Here is a 19,444-nt window from a genome sequence, read left to right on the forward strand (position 1 = left end):
CCTTAACTATAGATCACATAAAAAATGCAATTTCAATCACAAAAATAATCATGCTAGAGTTTACTGATAAAAAATGGTAAACCATAATAATTATAGTGGAATAAAATTCATTGCACACTTGATTGGTATCTGAATTGATGGTTACTTTAAAGTGCATGTTTTAGATTATCAATCCATTGGGTGGACGTGGACGTAAATTCGAGAAGATGGGCCCCCTTTTTGCTTAATTGCTTACCGAAATTTTATACTAAATTGATAAAATCGTTATTTTCTTTTCTTTCATCCTTGTCGATATTTCTTTCAATGGAATGCCGTGGTCGACGGACATGCAGTGCATTCAAAGGTTTCACTCGCATCACATGAGATGATGCGAACTGGTTGAGCATATGCAACTCAACTAAAACCATGGAAAAGCATGAAACGTTTTCTTCTTCGTGATTACACAAACTAAACACGAACCAAACTTAAAATAATAGTATTTGAATATGGATTAATCGATCAATGATATGAATACAGAGTGATAATATATAAAAAAATATTTTTAATCAAAAGCCTAGGAATTTAGACAGATGATTTAGTCAAGTAATGCAAAGTCAAAAGAAAGATCCAGCTGTTCAATCAACCCTTAATTTCCTCGATATGCAAGCTGCACCCAACCTAAAGTAAAGGAATGTCACGAAGTTCTTAGTAATGATTTTCTTTATTTAATTTATGAGAAAGTTGGAATTGTTTTAAGTCAACATATAATGAGTTGGCCCTCAATACAAAATGATCAAGTTTCTGAGCAGGGAGTCTGTCTCGGCCACCAAAATGCAATATTTTGTTGCTATAACAAGCTGCCTCTAGTCTGGACTGGAACCAGACAGTTTACTAATATTAAACACAGAATAGTTTGATTCGGTCCGAATGAAATGAAAAGTACTTGCTTTGAAGTTCTATGGCAGCTTCTTGAGCACAGCTTTAAGATGTGGCTGAAGAGCGGTAAGATTGGTAGCCATTTTAACAACATAATGTAGTTCTCCATTAACCATCTCGTAAACTCGACTTATCTCCCTCACCTGCGATCAGCGAAAAGAAATGTTGAACTGCTGTCAACTTTATTACTCATAAGCCATCCACACTGTGTTCTTCACTCTAGATGAACCGGAAACAAAAGTCTCCAACTGCCTAATGTACAATTTTGGATTATTAGTTAGGGTATTTTCTATGCTTTGGATTGCAGTGTGTCCCACTTGCAAACATGCATGCCTTTAACCAATGAAACGAAAGAGATAGGGCCGAATGAGATAATGCTTGAAAATTGGGGGGAAATCAGTCAATTCAGTTCCATCACAGAAAAAACACAGAGAAGAATCAAAAGGTGATAACAAAGTGGTAGGGCTGAATCAGATACTGTAACATGATCTGTCTAAACCTGAGAATTTTGAATCTATACATTTGGAAACTAAATGGTCTAGTGAAGTGCTACCTTGTAAGGGTTCCTCTGATTTAATCTTCCTAATCTAACTAAGCTCATATCTATCGCAGCAAATGAAGAATTGAGTGCAAAGTTTTCCATCTACTTCATCATTTGACATGTTTTCAAGAATTTAATGGCATCAGAAATGTACTATTGTTGATGCCATAGTTGCACCTTATGTATACTTGTTTAGGGTTTTCCATGCCATCCTCCACATCTTTGAGGTTTTCTCCATCGACATTCTACAAGTCTAGCATTCTCTATGTATCATAATTCCTTCACCTCAACCATCCAAATGTTTGAAAGTTTCGATTTCCACTTGTTTGGGGCTGTCATTTACATTATTTCTCCGAATCTTTGAGATTGCTTTATAGCATTCTCCATGAGTCATAATTGTTTATTAAAATAGTATATAATTGTTTTTAAAAAGTTGGAGGTCTTACCGTTATCCCTCTCCAAGGTTCAAACTGTTTTGATGACTGCCCCTTATTTTAGGATCCTATCATTGATTCCCAAAGTCTTCAAGATTGTTTTGATAACCTTCTCTATGTATAGGAGGTCTTCGTATCATCCCTCCAAATGCTTAGCGTCTTTCAACAATGACCACCTGATCCTCTCAACCTTTGAGATTGTTTTGACAAGTTCTTTCTGTATTGGAAGTTTTCACATCATCTCTTGAAGAGTTTGAATTTTTTTAAGAACTTTCTCCACTTGAAGGTCTTTTACATCATCTCTAAGGTGTTCAAGGTGTTCAAGTAACACCCTCCAAATGAAAAAACTTTAGGTCATCACTCAGTTGTTAAAGGTCTTCTAATAACATCTTCCACTAAAAGGTTCTTGCGTCCTTAGGAGTCTGTGTGGCTTCTTTGGGCCTTTCTTTTGCGTTATTCCTCTCTTCAAATGTGGTTGAGGTTTGTGCTTTCTTCCTCTTAAGATGCTACTGTTAATGGCTTGCACTCTTTTCTCTGTGTGGCATTTGTGGCATCAATTTTGCAAGCCTTATGACATCAGAGACCTTACTCCTTCCTTCAAGACATCAAATAAAGTCTTACGGCGGATTCGGCAGATGCTTCAAGGAAGGATAGTGCCATCCCTCAGGCCTTTATGTATTTGACTTGGCCATCAATCCCCTTGCATGGTGGAGTTGGTGTGCCACTTCATGTTTGTTACGGAGGATATCACTTCTTTTCATGCCTTTGCTCTTTCAATGACTTGGCACTTATTTGGTATAGACGTATAAAAGAATGCTTCATTTGTTGTCATTTTCTAATCACATTTTCTCTTTCTTACACACATGATAAATGAGGTGGTCCAATACGAAAAGAGAAGTATTTGCTTTCACCTTTTCTCTTTCTTCCACATGCATAACAGTATACTTGGTTGCTTTAACTTTCTCTTTCGTCCTTAAGTGGCAAGTCAATCAAAAGTAGCAACTAGAGCTTAAACTTTCAAGGGTCACACAGTTTAGGCTAGAAAAATTGTGGCTAGAGATGCTTAGGCCCAGATTGTTACTATCGGAATCATAGCATGTGTCAGCATGATGCATGCTTCTGCACCATGCAGGTCAGATCTTGGTCCAAAGAAATGGGCCTTGTTGATCCGTGACAATTATAAGGTTGTCTAAATTTTGGGTAGCAGGTATGTGAAATGCCAGCGTGCACCTGATATGAATGTATGCAATAGAAGGGAATCTCCAAGCGTGTAGCCCTCCTAAATCTCTCGTCACCCTATTTCATATCCTTCTTCAACTTTAATCAAAATCCCCAAGTGTGTGGAATGTGCAGCAACATTATCAAGAGAACAAAGTAAATTTCATCTGAATAAGTCCACCAAGATTAATTTCAAGTAAATGTCAATCATAGGTTGCAAGAAAAAAAGAACAAAAAAGGAAGAAATGGGTGGCAGTGGCACTAATAAATCCAAGAGAAATGACAGTTTCTTCTTCCATATTTAGCTACTATTTCTGTTAAGTAATTACATTGCATCACATCAACTAATTTTCTGTATTCATGCCTTATCAATAATTTGCTATTCGCAAGCACGTAGACAGTTCAAGTTAGACCCATCTTCAATGGAAAAGGAACTCAAATCGCATAATTTCAACAGTCAATTACTTGGATCATAGAAAAGGAAAAAAGAATCGTTATTCTAAACTCAACACTCGAACATTCCAAATGGAAAATATTTGAAGATATGAAAGCTTCACAAAGGAAAATCCTCTCCTATCAACAGTTCCTCTATCTAACTTACCACTCACTAGTAAATATCATAAATTCATAACTAGAACTAACAGGTTTGACGGAAATCTACAAATAACAAAACATGATAACTAGGAATTGGCCAAAAAAGAAGAAGAAGAAGAAGAAAATATTGGATTATACAAAATTTACCTTGGAAGCGTTGGCAACAACTTCACTTTGAAGCTTGATGACTTTGTCATCTGCGCTGTATGTTCACTTCTGAGATGGATATAAACGTGTTAAGTAAAAGAAGAAAAAGGAGGGTTAAATACAGGAAAACAAAGAAAGGGAAAGGAGATTACGAGAACTTCAGCAAGGCCCGTGCTCTGAGCAATAACAACTTCAATGGAGGCATCAGGTTTAGGACGCCAATAGCCGGACTCAGAGTGCATAGGCATGCCAGAATCGAGTTTCCAGGTCTTATGAGAGTAGACTATGACGGGCTTCCCAGACACAGGATGGGAAAAGTGAAGCTCTTCGCCATAGCGGAAGGAGTTGATGGTGGGATATCCTCCTTCGCCTTCGCCTTCCCATTTTCCCAACAAGTAGGACAATGGCGCAACAGCTGGGTGCATAGCGCTACTCTCTTCCTTATTCTCCTCCTCCTTATCCATGCCTTTTCAAACTCTTTCACCGTAATTTCCGATGGGTTGGGATTGGGGATGATGAAGTTAGCCTACCCTCTGTTTTACCCGCCCTCTTCTTTTTGTCTCACACTCGTCTCCATTTTAATCAGGAAATACTAGTACTACTTTGGTAAACTCCCTTATCAGGAAATAAAAGAATTATTTCAAAAATATCCTTCTCTCATTCTCACGCATGACCTTCAAAAGTGAGAGAGTAAATTAAATAAAAAAAGGGTAAATTGTAAATATGTTCCAAACTATTTTAGATCTGAAAATGTTCATAATTAAAATTTTATATAAAATTAAAGTTAAAATAAAATAAAAACCTTTTATTAAAATCATTTATCTTTTAAATTGTATAAAAAAAAATTATATAAATTTTGTGAGTTTAAATTTTATAAAGAAAATATATAAATTAAAAATAATAAAATAATATATTTTCTATGATTTTTTATATAAATATTTTTCATTTGAATATTTAGAATTCAACTTGTTAAAAAGGAAATATATCACAAAGACAATTTAGTAAAATATACATCTAGTAATCTTTTATTCTTTTAACCAAACACTATAATCTTACATTCCTATCAAACAAATCAAACACAATAATTTAACATTCTCAGTAATGTGTGAAGTAATGTTACATTCTGATAATCTTATTCCCATAAATAATGTTATATTCCTTGAACCAAATGCCCCCTAAATGATTGAGTGATCAATGATATAATTTATCCTAATAAAAGTATCTCATCAGGACGTTGATTCTATCAAATAAGCACGAGTGGCCTCAATTTATTGTACTCCATATTGGTGTGGAATTCATACATTATTTATTATGAATCTATATAAGAGTGGTGTGCATTAGAGGACAGGTATCAGGCATTTTCTATTGGCAAGTGTATATGAAGCTAAAAGTGAGATGAGACGGCACAAAGTGCACACGTTTTACAAATTTGATTTCACATGCAGTCTTCTGGTCAACTCCTTGGCTACTGCATCGATGAACTCTTCGGTACTTAGATACTGAGATCTACTAACCCTGAACAAAACAAGAATTTAAGTAACCCCATGTACATGCACATACACTTAACTAAGGTCCAGGCAGCAGAGCTAAAAAGTTAGTAGAGAGCGCCTACCTTGGTCCATGAATGAGAAGCGCAAGATCTTTTGTCATCTCCCCGGATTCAACAGTTCCAATACAGGCTGCTTCCAGTTTTTCAGTAAAATCTAGCAGCCGATCGTTGCCATCCAGTTTTGCCCTGCACATATATCATAATGCCTAAGCGCACATGTTATGTCTAAACTCTCAAACAGTATCAAACATCCTCATTGCTACCGAGTGTTTGTCAGTATGGAAATTCCATTGCCAAAACTGAAGAATTTAATTAACATGCGTCAATCATTCCCATGTTCTAAACTGTTGCTACCAAGCCTAGAAAATTGTTTTCCATGAACAATAAAACAATTGCGATTGATTCCAAACCTAGAATTTTCCTGCATATTGTTGTCCATCAAGAATTCCCAGTTTCCAAGGGAATTTAAACCCCAGCTTAAACTAATTCCCTACGGATTTCAAGCTTTTAACAAAACAGACTACATTAACTCAATAACTAGATTAAGAATAACAAAACAATACCTGTGCGCAAGGCCTCGTGACCAAGCAAAAATTGATGCAATGCTGTTAGTGCTGGTTTCACCTCCTTTCTGATGGACACGATAGTGGCGGGTAACTGTGCCATGGGCCGCTTCAGCTTCAATAGTCTTCCCATCTGGGCATACCTGAAAACAAATCCAATTACTTATATATCCAAAAAAGAAAACACGAGATAATAATTTAAAACCATAGTTGGGAAATTAGTCATGAAGGTCAACTAAATTTACATATACATAACCTTTGGAAAGCAGGCTAAAGAAAAATCTGAAAAGTATTTAGTTTTTTATTCATGAAAATTAGTCATCAAAGACAGCATTTTCTTCAGTTTTTAGTTGATTTTAGTCAAAGGCAGTAATTACATTTTCCATTATGCCCAGGTACTCTAATTTTTGTTTGATGCTTCAGCTGCCTGCAACAGACATTAGCCACTTGAACACTACAGTATACCATATCTCTCTTTCTAAGATATTTAGTCTTTCTGAAATCGAGTTACAATGTATTTCGGAACGTCATTTGTTTTCCATTTTCTATTTCATGTGAATGAGGCCATTATGGTGTTACATTTTGTTTGTGCATTGAGGCTGTGTCCGTCTTCTTCCTTACATCTTTTCTGTGAATGAGGTCATTATGGTATGGTGCATAGGTGCTGTTTTCTACCTATTTATGGATTTTATGTGATTGGTTGAGAGAGAGAGGGAGAGAGAGAATTTACCAATACTGATGTCATCAACCCAAGAGATCCAAACCCTGTCCCACTCCAAAAAAAATACACAAGCTTAGGAAATCAACGGAAGTCAGGCATAGCATGGAGACCTTGGTCAGAAATTGCTCATGAAATGCCTCGTACTACTTTCAGAAAAACAATTGATTATAATTATAATGAAGTAGATGTAATAACTCTTAAATATGACAGACCTTGGGCTAAGAAATCACTCTGCACATCTCCATCATAGTTTTTGCATGCCCATACATAACCTCCTTCGCTTTTTAAAGCATAAGCAACCATATCATCAATAAGTCGGTGCTCATACCTACAACACAGCAACACAAGTTATGCTAGTGTAGTTGCCCCAAACAAGAACAAGTACAAATTGCAATGGGTACTGTATCTCACCAAATACCTTCTGCCTTGTACTTGGATTTCCATTGAGTTTCATAAACTTCCTGGAATATGTCTTTGAATCTTCAGGAAGAATAAAAACAACAGAAGATGTCACCGAACTATAGAAATACATGGTTACAACGATCAAATAAGAATGAGGGGGAAAATATGTTGAAAATACAAACCTTCCATCGTAACTCTTCAGAATTGTATTTTTTGTGCTAAGATAAAGTGGCCATTTTTTCTGGTAAGCGGTGTTCATAGAAGACTCAGCAAAAGCACGAATAGACTGTTTTCAATTCAAAGCCATAATAATAGTTATTGGCTTCTAGAATCTTGTTGGACATAGTAACACATGTTGAACATGTACCTCATCAGTGTTGTACATGGACAAAGCTACACCACCAGCACCTTTGAAGTTGAAAACCTCAATCTCCTTCTTCTCAACACTCGTACCAGGAACTGAAAAAATCAGGATTCATGAGATAAAATAAAATGAATTAAGATGAATTTGGGTTTTCTAATACAGAAAATCTGCAAGTTCATGTCAAAGTAAAAAAACCCATAGATTGAAGATTGACAGAATTTCTCTATTAAATAGGAGATTACCAAAAACAAGCATGAGTTTTCCAGGTTCTTGTACAACTAAATCAGTTGCTCGGTACTGATCACCAAAAGCATGTCTCCCGATGCAGATTGGCTTGGTCCAGCCTGAAATGTGTAAGATGAATTAAACAAATAACAGTAATGATATAAATAACGAAACAGAAATATTAAGATGATGCACAAACTTGGGACAAGCCGAGGGACATTTTTGCAAATAATTGGTTCCCTGAAAACAGTTCCTGGAGTCACACAAACAAATTGAACCCTTTCAAATCCCCAAAACAAAAGCAAATAAAAAATATATCAGTAAACTGGAAACAAAACCATACCAAGTGAGAAACACTTACCATTTAAAATATTTCGAATAGTCCCATTTGGACTTTTCCACATTTTCTTTAAGTTGAACTCCTTAACACGGCCTTCATCTGTCAAAAATCATATAGTAAACCACTTCAAGGAACCCTCTTAGACAATTTGGACAACTGCAGTACTCTTCCACGGATACATTATCTAATGAGTAAAATTACTAATTCCATTAGAAAAACACCATTACCACGTCCAGGATGATATGACATATTTTACAATGAAATGGAATGAGAAATGGAAACACTTTCGTGGTTCACCTATGCTATATCTTAGAAAAATTACACAGAGACAGTATCAAATTTACTATTTAGGTTTTTCTTCTGGCTTTTTTTCATTGCATAATCTCTCATTTCTTCCTCTAAGTCCTCTCCATAGTAGTAAGTCAAAGGTTTAGGAAATCCATACCTGGAGTTATAGTTGCACACTTAATTGCAACATTATACCTACAATTGCATATCAAAAGCAATTAACATCAGAGCAAAGGCATCAAATGTTGCGTACAATTACAAGCATACGAACACTGATTTCAAAGCCATACTTAAGAGTAGCTTCAGCACTTGCGACTGTAACTTCATCATTCGTGGCATCACGATTAAGAAGACCAAGGTCAAAATACTTTATATCCAACTCCAAGAAGGGGCAAATTAACTTAGAACATTCATCAACCAAAAACAGATAAGAGAAAGGAAAAACAAAACAAAACAAAACCGAATAGAAAAAGAAATAGAAAGCAAAGAAAATCACCTTTTCCTTTATAGATTTCCAAATAACACGAGTCATTTCATCTCCTGGATCAGAAAAAAAGAGAGAGGGAAGAATCATCGGTTAAGGTAGGCAAACAAAAAGCGGGAAGATTGAGGAGGGAGTTTAGGGGATTGAAATCTCACCGTCCATCTCGACTATGGGATTCATCACCTTAATCTTACTGGGAAACGCCATTTCGACTAAAAATTTGGTTGAAACAACCCGACGCAAGCCGATCGCCAACTACTGCAAATAAATGTCAACGGGAGATTTATTCGACAAACTAATAAAATAATCATTAGGCTTAACTCTCAAATAAGTGCCTAAACTATCTCTTTTGTGCCAAATAAGTGTCTACGGTTTTTTTTTGCCTATCCTGGTGCTTAACGTTACAAATATTACTCTTTTAGATACCCAAGTCATAAACGCCGTTAGTTTTCCTTGTTAAGTGACATGTGCTAACACCTGGTAATTTTAAAAATTTATATAAAATTTAAAAATAAAATAAAATAATATATATTTAAAAAACATAAATTTTGAAATAACCCCTCAACTTTGAAAACTTTCATTTCAACCCCTAAATTCACGTCGATCGCCGCCCTTTACCATCGAAGAAGCTCCACCTGACCTCCCCTCCCCCGGAGACCATAACCCCTATGAAATCGTGATCGGTTGTCGATCAATCGACCACAAATTAACGTTTTAAATCTCACAAACCTTATGATGAAAATCGCGATCCCAAGCGATTTTGATGGAGAATCGACGACAACTACGACGACATATAACTAGGATGGTGTCAAGAACTATGTCGGCGATGACGGTGGTGGTTGGAGAAGGCACCGATGGTGGATTAAGGTTAAGATTTAATATTTTAGGGTTGTTTTATAAAACATGATAATAAATTTTATATAAAATTTTAAAATTACCAAGTGTTGACACGTGGCACTTAACGGGAAAAACTAACGACGTTGATGACTTGAGAACCTAAAAGGGTAACGTTTGTAACGTTAGGCACCTGGATGAGTAAAAAAAACTATAGGCGCTTATTTGACAAGGAAAACATAGTTTTGACACTTATTTAGGCATTAAGCCTAATCATTAAAGTGAAAGTCGCTATATCTAGGATAAATTATGCATTTAATGCCTAAATTATCAGTTTTGATCCGTTTTAGTACATAAACTTTCAAATTTTAAAAACTATACCTAATGTTTTGTTTTTATTTCATTTTAATATCTACCATTAAAAACTTAACGAACTGGCTCGCTTGCCGCTACGTCTATACTCTTCAACTGTCGAATTTGTCAGCGGATGAAACCTAAACTTTTTTGCTTGTACTTTTTGACCTCTGAACGTGATTTTGGTCTCGGTTTCACCAAAAAATGACTTAATTTTTTTAATCGACGATGGACTCCTTGACTTCTTCATCCTCCGTTCCTCGTCGTCAACTGTCCGATGGGCTTGAAACTGGACTATGTTGGTTGAATTGTCATTCTCTCGTGGCCCACCACTCAGATTGGTTATCCGTCCACTAGAGCTATGCCCTGTCAACCCATCCGCTAAGTTTTTAACGGCAATGCACTAAAATGAAACAAAAACTATATGTTAAGTATGATTTTGGAAAAAATTAAAAGTTTAAGTAATAAAATTGATAATTTAGTTACTAAATACGCAATTTATCCTATATTTTATTCCGCTATTAACAACATGTACGAAAAATGTTGAATGTGTCTTTTTCCCTACATGATACATCTTGTCAATTTTTTATTAATATGGGATAAATATATGATAATATTTATTCAAAAATCAATCATTAGGCTTATACCCTTATATTCATAGTGCTTGAACTCGATATCTCAAAGAATAATAATAATTTTTTTATATGTGAAAATATTAATGTTAATTAAAGTGAAAGTCGTTATAATTTAATATATTAATCAAATTTCAAAATAAATTAAAATTGTAATAAATAATTAGATAAGATTAAAATGTAGAAATTCTATGAGAAAAAGAAATAATTATTTATGCTCGAACTCACTTTCCATTTTCTAATTTTAGTTTATGTTTGAAATAGGTTGTTTATTGTTAAATAGTTATTTATTTTATTTGTACAATTCACTTTATGTTAATATATTATTTATACCCAATTATTCATTGAGCTGGCCTACAAAATAAAATGGTCGATACGTACCGATTATTATTATCATAATTCATCAAACCTTATTTAATTTTAAATATAATAAATAAATTATAAAAGAGAAATTTCCAATTATTTCACGTCTTTAAAAAGAATTACATATTTAGAATGTGAGAAATTTTACACATTTCCAGTATAATGATGACAGGAGAGCTTGAAACAAAATCTAAAATCTTATCATAATTATAATTGTAATCATACATTGTAATCCATCGCATTTAGAATTAAATTGTGCAGTAGTGAAGTTAATGAGAAGAGATCAATGCAGTGCTAAAAGTATTCAAATTGTATGTAGTCAGATGAATTGGATTTTTTAGCTGCTTGATCTCCGACAAGTTCATTATGAAGATGATGGTGACCACCATGGCTGTTCTTCTTCTCTTCCTTTGCGACCAACTGTGAAAAATCCACCGGTTCAGGTACGTGCGGCGGCATTGCGCTCCTCACCAGCGCCCAATTCACTCCTTCGAAGAACGGGTGTTGCTTTATCTCCGTTGCTCCCCGTTTGCACGCGATGCGTTTGCTCGGTTCTTTGACCAGCAGACCACTTATGAGGTCTCGAGCCACGAAGCTCACTTGTGGGGTTTCTGGGAATCTCAATGGCTGCCCTACTACGTTGAACAATGTGGCTCGGTTGCCTTGGCCTTTGAATGGGGTCGTCCCATGCAAGAGTTCGTATAAGAAGATTCCGAACGTCCACCAGTCAACTGCGCTGCCGTGTCCCTCCCCGCGGATGATTTCCGGCGCTAAATATTCATGCGTACCGACGAACGACATCGAACGGACGTTGGTCGGTTCAGCCATCAACTCCGGCATGGAGCCTCCCACGAAGAGGCCAAAATCCGATTTGGATTTACGGTTCTTTTTGCCATGCAAGATGCGGGGGAAGAATGTGGAGGGCTGCATGCAACCATGCCCGGGTACTTGCTCGTTATCCAAGATGCCGCCATTACCGCCGCCGTTGCTTGCTTGATGCGTGGATGAAGATTTCACAAGTGTCGGATTAACAGAGCAACGAAGGGATAGGTCGAAATCCGAGAGCATTATATGACCTTCATCTCGTACCAACACATTTTCTGGCTTCAAGTCCCTGTATACAATACCCAGCATATGCAAATACTCAAGTGCCAGCAACACCTCTGATGTGAAGAACCTGAAACCCCCAAAAATGAATCAACATATAATATTAACAAGATGAAATGGAAAATTAATGTGGGATTGGATGATAAAGAGGATATGAACCTTGCAGCTTCCTCTGTGAAATGCTTATTGGGTTGCTTCTGGCGCAAGGAATGAAGATTGCCCCCACTGCAGAATTCCATGACCAGACAATAGAATTTTTCAGTCTCAAAGTAGGAATACAGAGTAGGTAAAAAAGGGTGGTCAAGAAGGCCAAGAATCTCTCGTTCCGTTTGAGCTCTCAATAACTTGTTTCTACTAGCCAAAGACGCCTTGTCCATCACCTTCATAGCAAAAAAAGCATTGGTTCCTCTGAGCTCCACCAGGTACACACTCCCGATATCTCCGTATCCGATTCGCTTGAGTAGCCGAAAGTTACTGAGACCGATGGGACCTCTAGCACTCACCGAATTAATGGCGTCCCACCGCACGTCGCCGCCAGTGTGCGGCCTAAGCGGCGTGGTGGTGCTCTCTATGCTATCGCTGCGACTGCTGTTTCTACTCCCAGAAAGATTGGTGTTCTTTGCATCATTTGGTACTTTCACGTCAGCTTCCAATGGCGTCCTGAGCGTAATTGCAGGAGCCATGATTTTGGGGCCGTTCTCATTCACTGGACTGTTATGTTTATTGTTCTTTTTCTTGTATTGTGAATCAGTTGCCGCTCCTGATGACTTACCACCCACCTTCATCAACAGATAAACAAGATTCAGGAGCAAATGTCATTCAAATTCAATTCAATACAAAACAAAACAAAACAAAAATCCAACCTCTTTTACAGAAGAGTTGAGCATCCTATTAGCTCTTGACGACATCGACCTGGTCCGAAACCTCGACTGCTTTCCTAATCATCACAGAGAAAGAAAATCACCACGTTGCATGCATATCTGTGTACGTGTTTATTTATATTTATATGTCTGAATCCAGGGAAAAAAAACAGAAGAAGGGTGAGAACTAACCAGAAAGAATTAGGGAATTAATGACTGTAAATTAAGTTATAAAAGAAGTTAAGGAAACAGCCGGCTAAGAGGATTTTAGTGGGAAATGAAGATGGAGGAGCAGCGGCAGCACCACCCATGATAGAGATGTAAAGAGGGGGGAATTAGTGTGTTAATGATGCATGTTTTATTATCGTGACGGTGATGGGGAGAGAGTTGGAGAGGGATTAAATTAATCATAAAATGACAAACAAACCCATGAGCTAATTCAAGTATTTGAGGATTTATTGAATGGTTCACCGTTTAATCCTCACTTTAGTAATGAAATAGAAAAATTGTGGTTTAATTCATGCCACTCTATTTCTCTCTAACACATTCCCCACCCTCGATTTTCTGGGGAAAAAGATTTATTTTCGGTCTTATTCTTATTTTTCTACATTTGTTCTTATGACCATTACTTTTCATTTCCTTTTATTTAATTTGGTACCATTTTATGCTTGTTTTTGTCTAAATTATATATTGTTATTTGTAAAAATAAAATAAAATAAAGTTGATTCGTAGTCAATCAAGCCATTTATTGTTAAATGACCAATCAAGTCATCTATCATTAATATTTAACAGTTGAGTTTATATGATAATTAATAAAATTGGTATAATTATAAATTTAATTATCATTATTTACACATTCTATTAATTTAGTTTAATAAATTGTGAATAAATAAATAATGAAAATTAAATATATAATTATTTTAATTTTCTTAACTGCCACATTTCGTCAAATACTCATGTCAAGAGGCTTTATTAGTATCTTTTAAATAATTGGGTGATTTGATTAACAAAATTAAAAATCAATGATCAAATTAAAATCATCATAATTAAGTGATGGTTATGTAAAGTTATTATATATAAATTTTTATTTATGGGAGTAAGCTCAATTGATAAGTGCTGGCAGCAATTTGACCGCAATTGATGACAATGATAATAGTCGTGTATATAACAGACTAAAAAGAACACATCAACTAGTGTCTAAAATTGTGGTAAAAACTTGCATTGTTTAAATCTTTAAACAATAAAATCCAGGACAATAATAATAAGAGAGATTTAAATTTCTTGAATCTAGTATGCATCATCATCATCATCAGGCCAGTTTTTTTTTTTTTTTTACTGGAAACATAAAATGGCTTTTGCAGAGGAATGCTAGGTCTTCAATTGTTCATAGAGCATTCTCGTCTTGCAATCAACATGAATTAAAAGCTAAAATCCTAGCAGACACAGGTTATCAGTTCAACTTTTTGGACACCTCGTGGTTCATATTTCTCTTAACCCGCTGCTGCTTCATATATCATTAAGCACAAAAAACCTTCCTGAAAAAGTATTGCTAAAGCAACCCTACTCATACTCAGCCATGCACAGACAGAACCGAGTTCTATCAAAACTCTTGGAGAAACTTAAACCCAGTAATATAAAGAGTTGTCCATCTAATGCTCTCGAAGACACAACGCAACAACAAATCGAGTTCTATCGGGGCTTCCTTACTGGTGCACACCGTTACCATTGCTGTACACACCATTTAATGAACCATTGGCAGATTTTAAACAGTTTCCGTTTTGCCAGACCTTTGGAAGTGCTTTTCCGGTATTTATCCCGTTTGTCACTCCGTTGATTACATGATCGGACTTGTTTAAAAGCAAATCCAATTGCCCACATGATGCTGCAATGAGTCCTGGAGATTTACAAGAACGTACAAAATGAATTCAAATGCCAAGGTTAAACGGATGATTTTCAGGCATTACTTCGTGAAATAAAAGGATTATCATGAGATGAGATATAAAACAAGCATAAGTTATATTCCTAAATGCATCATTAAACAAATTAAGGGACATCATCGGTAGAGATGGAATAATTTGATACCGAACAATTATGCTGCAACCAATAAAAACCCTTAATGACAGATTTTAGGGATAAGCACCTGTAAAAAGTGCAGAAGGTTTTCCCGGCCTGGACTTGAATTCAGGATGGAACTGAACACCGATAAAATATGGATGGCTTGGTAGTTCTACAATCTGTACAGCCAATATACAACGCTCATAACCATCAGGAACTAAATATAAAAGTAATGATCAATGAAAATGTTGCGCAATGTCTGGGTTTTCATAGAGATAAGCTATGCTACATTGTATGTAACTTACCTCCATCCTCCTACCACTTTCATCTCTGCCAACAAATGAGAGACCAGCTGCTTCAAGTTTTGATATCATATCAGGATTGACCTACAAAGGACAGATATCATTAAGAACTTGAAATAAACCATCACCATTATCACATGACATCTATTAATGTCATGCATGAGTAGACTACCTCATATCTATGCCGATGCCGTTCATCAACAAAGGTTGCATCACCATACCTAGAATAAACAACCATTAAGATAAAGAAATTATGCATAGAATATAAACCCCAAACGATTTCAAGACATTTGTAACATTGCATTTAGGGATTAAGCTTAAGAGAGCCTTACAACTTGGCAGATTTGCAGTAAGGAACCGTGAAGTAAGTCCTCCTTGATCCCAGACGCATTGTTCCTCCCATATGAGTTTTTGAACCCTGTAAAATAAATATAACATACTATTCACTTAATGGGACAAGACGGGGAATTTTTTGAGTGGAGGGAGTGGTTTCAAACATAATATGCTAATAAACCTCTGGCATAAATATGACGCAAGGATTTGATGTTTGAGGATCAAACTCTTCAGTGTTCGCATCTTGCAAATCAAGAACTGAACGTGCATATTCTACGACAGCTATCTGCATCCCAAGGCAGATGCCCAGGAAAGGAACTTTGCTTTCACGAGCATACTTTGCAGCAAGAATTTTCCCTTGTACTCCCCTATCACCAAAACCTCCAGGAACTAAGATACCATCAGCACCCTACATTAGAAGACCTTTTAGAGGTTCTTTCGAAGGAAATAGCTCAAGAGAAACTGCAGGATATAAGCATAAAGAGAAAAAACCTTCAAACGGTTCCATGCTGCATTGTAAGTGTCAGGATCCTGTAAGGTGTAAATTGTAAATATTGTGAGCATACAAGTACTACAAGAAGTAAAAGTGCTGGGGAATTTTTTTTATTGACGAAAATTATCATTAAAAAATCCATGAAAATCAGTGCAGAAAACAATCAAAACAGACCTCTTTAGCAGTAATTTCAAGGTGACTTGCTTCAACCCACTCTACAATTAGCTTCTTGCGGCAGCCAACAGATGCATGTAAAAGTGCCTATCACAACAATAAACCTGAAATATTAGAAGCCAATTTCACTACACGCCTATTAGCCTTCTAACCTTTAGAGCTTCTTTCCAACTAAGGCCTTTAAAGGTTACAAGTTAGGAATTTACATACATAAAGCAGCCCTAGTTGAAATTGACTTGGTAAAAGAGGAATAAATAAAAAAACAGATAATTTATAATGAGTTGTTACAAAATGTTAGGTATTTACATGCATAAAGCACACCTAGTTTAAATGACTTGGTTATGGGGGGAGAAAATAAATGAATAATATAGAGATTCATGACTTGCTAAAAGGGGCAGAAGTAAATAAATAACAATGCAACAACAAGATTTATCATATTTTTTAGAACTAGTAAAGCTTTTACCTTTAAAACAGAGAGGTAAGAATCTTTAAGCCCAACGTACTTTCCAACCATGGCAATTTTAACCTGTAATGTAAATGACTGCAAAGGAATTATAATTTTCACCATACGCAAATAAACGCAGACTACTCGACAATTTAGTGATTCTTGGCACCTACAGGATCATGAAGCATGTCATAAACTTTGGTCCTAGAAGTCCACTCTGTTAAATCAGGCTTTCTTGCAATCCTGTAATTCAGACAGGTGTAAATATACATACCAGAAAACTAGAGCCAGAACTTGTTACATAAATAAGTATTCACACCAGAGCCAAAACATAAAGAAAACATATTTGGATTAGAGAGTTCATAGGGCAAACCCTAGAAGGTTCAGTCTTTTCAAGATTGCTTCATGTGCCTTTTGTTCCTATTCAAGATCAGAAAAATAAACAAATGAACCAGAAAACACAGATTTTCATTTCTAGCTTTGTACTAAGAATGTTAGACAACAAAAAATACTCAAAAAGTGAACTACTTACTCTTAGTAGTAAAGGAATGTGCCAAATATTTGGAACGTCATAGAGAGTGACAATATTTTCAGCCTGGAAAAAGTAATATTGCTTAATAAAAGTAGTAAATAATGTAGGAGATGAAGAGAAGCCGACTAAAAGCATTCATGTTTCATTACCGGAACATGGCAAAACTGAGAGAGCTTTTGCTTGACATCATCATCAAGTGCCTAATGCAAAAAATAGGTAAGTGAATTAATAAGAAATGCCAAATCGGCGCTGGTAAATACAATTGAAAAAGATAAATAAGGGTAGAACCATTGTACTGCGACAAGCAAGAATATTTGGTGTCAAGCCAAGTCCTCTAAGTCCCCGAACACTATGCTGGGTAGGCTTTGTTTTCTGTTATTTGAATTAGTAATCATAGTTAGAAATAGTGACTCATCAAAGCAGAGAAGATGATTTCATGCATCATGCTTCTCTCATTTCATACACATTAGCTAAGAACTACTGTACACAAGACAATAAAATGAAGCATCGAGAGGTACCGGTTCACCAACAACATTGAGAACAGGAACCAGGCTGACATGAACCAAACAGAAATTGCCAGTGCCTAAAAAAAGAAACAAAAAGTTGAAATTATCATCCCACAAGAAGAACATCCGAAAAGAAATTGGCATAAACTAATTACATAAGGAGGCAAAACAATATTCTTACCTACACGGTAAGAGAATTGACCCAGTGCCTCGATAAATGGCATAGATTCAATGTCTCCTGGATCCAGAAGAGTTATAAATGAGAAAAAAAAACAAATACAACAAACACAGACCGTTGGAGTAAATGTACCTATAGTTCCACCCAATTCAATGACACAAATATCAGCCGGACCTTCCTTTCCATCAACTGGTATCTTTGCTGCACGTTCTATCCACTCTTGTATAGCATCAGTAATGTGAGGAACAACCTAGAACAAAGAAAAAAATATAAAATTTGGAAAATGTAAGTAGCATAACACATTTAGGGAATCTTTTTTGAGATAATACCATAACTTTTAAAACAAACCTGAACAGTCTTTCCAAGATAATCTCCCCTTCTCTCCTTGTTAAAAACAGACTATAAAAATCAAAAGCATGAGGTTGAACAGTATGTTCCAAGAGCTATAAAATCGTGGATTGAAAGAAGAAAATGATATAAGAATCGACCTGATAAATCTTTCCTGTTGTTATATTATTGTCGCTGGTTAATGTAATGTCAAGAAACCGTTCATAGTTTCCAAGGTCCAGGTCCACCTTCAAATGCAAAACAGAGTCAATTTACCCCATCATTAACATTTGACCACGGTTGCTTTGCTTTAATTATAAAGCGCGACAAAATAAACATAAAAATATTACCTCGCCGCCATCGTTGAGGACATAGACCTCACCATGCTCAAAAGGGGACATTGTACCGGCATCAGTGTTGAGATAAGGATCTGCAAACGACATCATAACAGAAAAAAAAGTTTATTTTATTCCAAAAGCGAAAACATTGGGAACATGAGATTTCAAAGAAGAACAAGTACCAATCTTAATGGAAGTGACACGAAAGCCACAAGATTTAAGAAGAAGACCAATGCTGCTAGCGGTAACCCCTTTTCCCAAACCGCTAATAACGCCTCCAGTAACAAGAACGTACTTCATTTTACTCTCCTGCTTTGCCTTCTTTGAAACTAAACGAAAATGGGAAAAAAAGAAGAGCAAAGAGAGTCGTTATTTATAGCAGTAAAAAAAACAGCAAAGCAGAGCAAAGGCGCAGGGTAGAAGAGAGCTTTGGCCTTGGTCTGATAAAACCAAGGTCCAAAGCCAAATCCAAGGCCAAACCCAAACCCAAAGCCACGAAATCAAAATCAAAAGAGAAAAAAAAAAAACCGGTGACGGAGTTTACGATAAATTTCGCAGAATCAAAATGAGAATCTGAAAGTTGAGCGAATGTGGATAAGGTAATCAAAATCAAAGATAGGCAGCTGGCTCCTCTCTCTCTCTGTTTATACCTCAATGCTTGGCCTTCAACTGCAAATTTATAGCTTCAACTTCAAGGCGAAGGGTCAGGCAAAGGATGGGAGCAAAGGGTTTTCATTCTTATTATATATGTACATACACGCTCTAGACGAAGACACGGTTATAGCTCATAATAACTACACATTATTCATTTAAAGGTTGCATGTGG

At 36.1% G+C, this 19,444-nt stretch overlaps 3 protein-coding genes and 1 pseudogene across 5 annotated transcripts; all 4 read right to left on the reverse strand.

The window, feature by feature from the left end:
* Positions 1-733: 733 nt before the first annotated feature.
* LOC120141463 lies at positions 734-4,381 on the reverse strand (annotated as a pseudogene).
* A 745-nt stretch (positions 4,382-5,126) lies between these two features.
* LOC120141442 (isocitrate dehydrogenase [NADP]-like) lies at positions 5,127-9,072 on the reverse strand. The gene is made up of 15 exons (XM_039156306.1): positions 8,941-9,072; positions 8,798-8,841; positions 8,592-8,701; positions 8,459-8,496; positions 8,035-8,112; positions 7,873-7,926; positions 7,691-7,792; positions 7,452-7,543; positions 7,267-7,370; positions 7,094-7,162; positions 6,895-7,010; positions 6,692-6,726; positions 5,962-6,104; positions 5,462-5,584; positions 5,127-5,364 (listed from the first exon to the last, which is right to left on the reverse strand). The coding sequence occupies exons 1-15, from the start codon at positions 8,990-8,992 to the stop codon at positions 5,271-5,273; spliced, it is 1,254 nt and encodes a 417-aa protein (XP_039012237.1). The 5' UTR covers positions 8,993-9,072; the 3' UTR covers positions 5,127-5,270.
* A 2,190-nt stretch (positions 9,073-11,262) lies between these two features.
* LOC120141475 (serine/threonine-protein kinase AGC1-7-like) lies at positions 11,263-12,798 on the reverse strand. Its single transcript, XM_039156330.1, has 2 exons — positions 12,235-12,798; positions 11,263-12,145 (listed from the first exon to the last, which is right to left on the reverse strand). The coding sequence occupies exons 1-2, from the start codon at positions 12,756-12,758 to the stop codon at positions 11,263-11,265; spliced, it is 1,407 nt and encodes a 468-aa protein (XP_039012261.1). The 5' UTR covers positions 12,759-12,798.
* Positions 12,799-14,189: 1,391 nt separating this feature from the next.
* Positions 14,190-19,217, reverse strand: LOC120141525 (CTP synthase-like). Of its 3 annotated transcripts, none has more exons than XM_039156369.1 (22): positions 19,163-19,217; positions 18,801-18,936; positions 18,631-18,710; positions 18,442-18,528; positions 18,302-18,352; positions 18,086-18,203; positions 17,957-18,013; positions 17,788-17,852; positions 17,558-17,641; positions 17,419-17,469; positions 17,270-17,332; positions 17,111-17,157; positions 16,911-16,980; positions 16,756-16,833; positions 16,293-16,379; positions 16,118-16,156; positions 15,807-16,034; positions 15,625-15,710; positions 15,465-15,513; positions 15,296-15,376; positions 15,076-15,169; positions 14,190-14,829 (listed from the first exon to the last, which is right to left on the reverse strand). In XM_039156369.1, the coding sequence occupies exons 2-22, from the start codon at positions 18,916-18,918 to the stop codon at positions 14,639-14,641; spliced, it is 1,824 nt and encodes a 607-aa protein (XP_039012300.1). In that variant the 5' UTR covers positions 18,919-18,936; positions 19,163-19,217; the 3' UTR covers positions 14,190-14,638. The 3 variants fall into 3 exon arrangements, with proteins under 3 accessions (XP_039012300.1, XP_039012301.1, XP_039012299.1); XM_039156370.1 differs by having other exon boundaries at positions 16,756-16,818; positions 18,801-18,939; XM_039156368.1 differs by having other exon boundaries at positions 18,801-18,939.
* Positions 19,218-19,444: the final 227 nt, after the last annotated feature.

Source organism: Hibiscus syriacus, unplaced genomic scaffold (genome assembly GCF_006381635.1).
Source record: "Hibiscus syriacus cultivar Baekdansim isolate YM2019G1 unplaced genomic scaffold, ASM638163v2 tig00110809_pilon, whole genome shotgun sequence".
NCBI classification, from domain to species: domain Eukaryota; kingdom Viridiplantae; phylum Streptophyta; class Magnoliopsida; order Malvales; family Malvaceae; genus Hibiscus; species Hibiscus syriacus.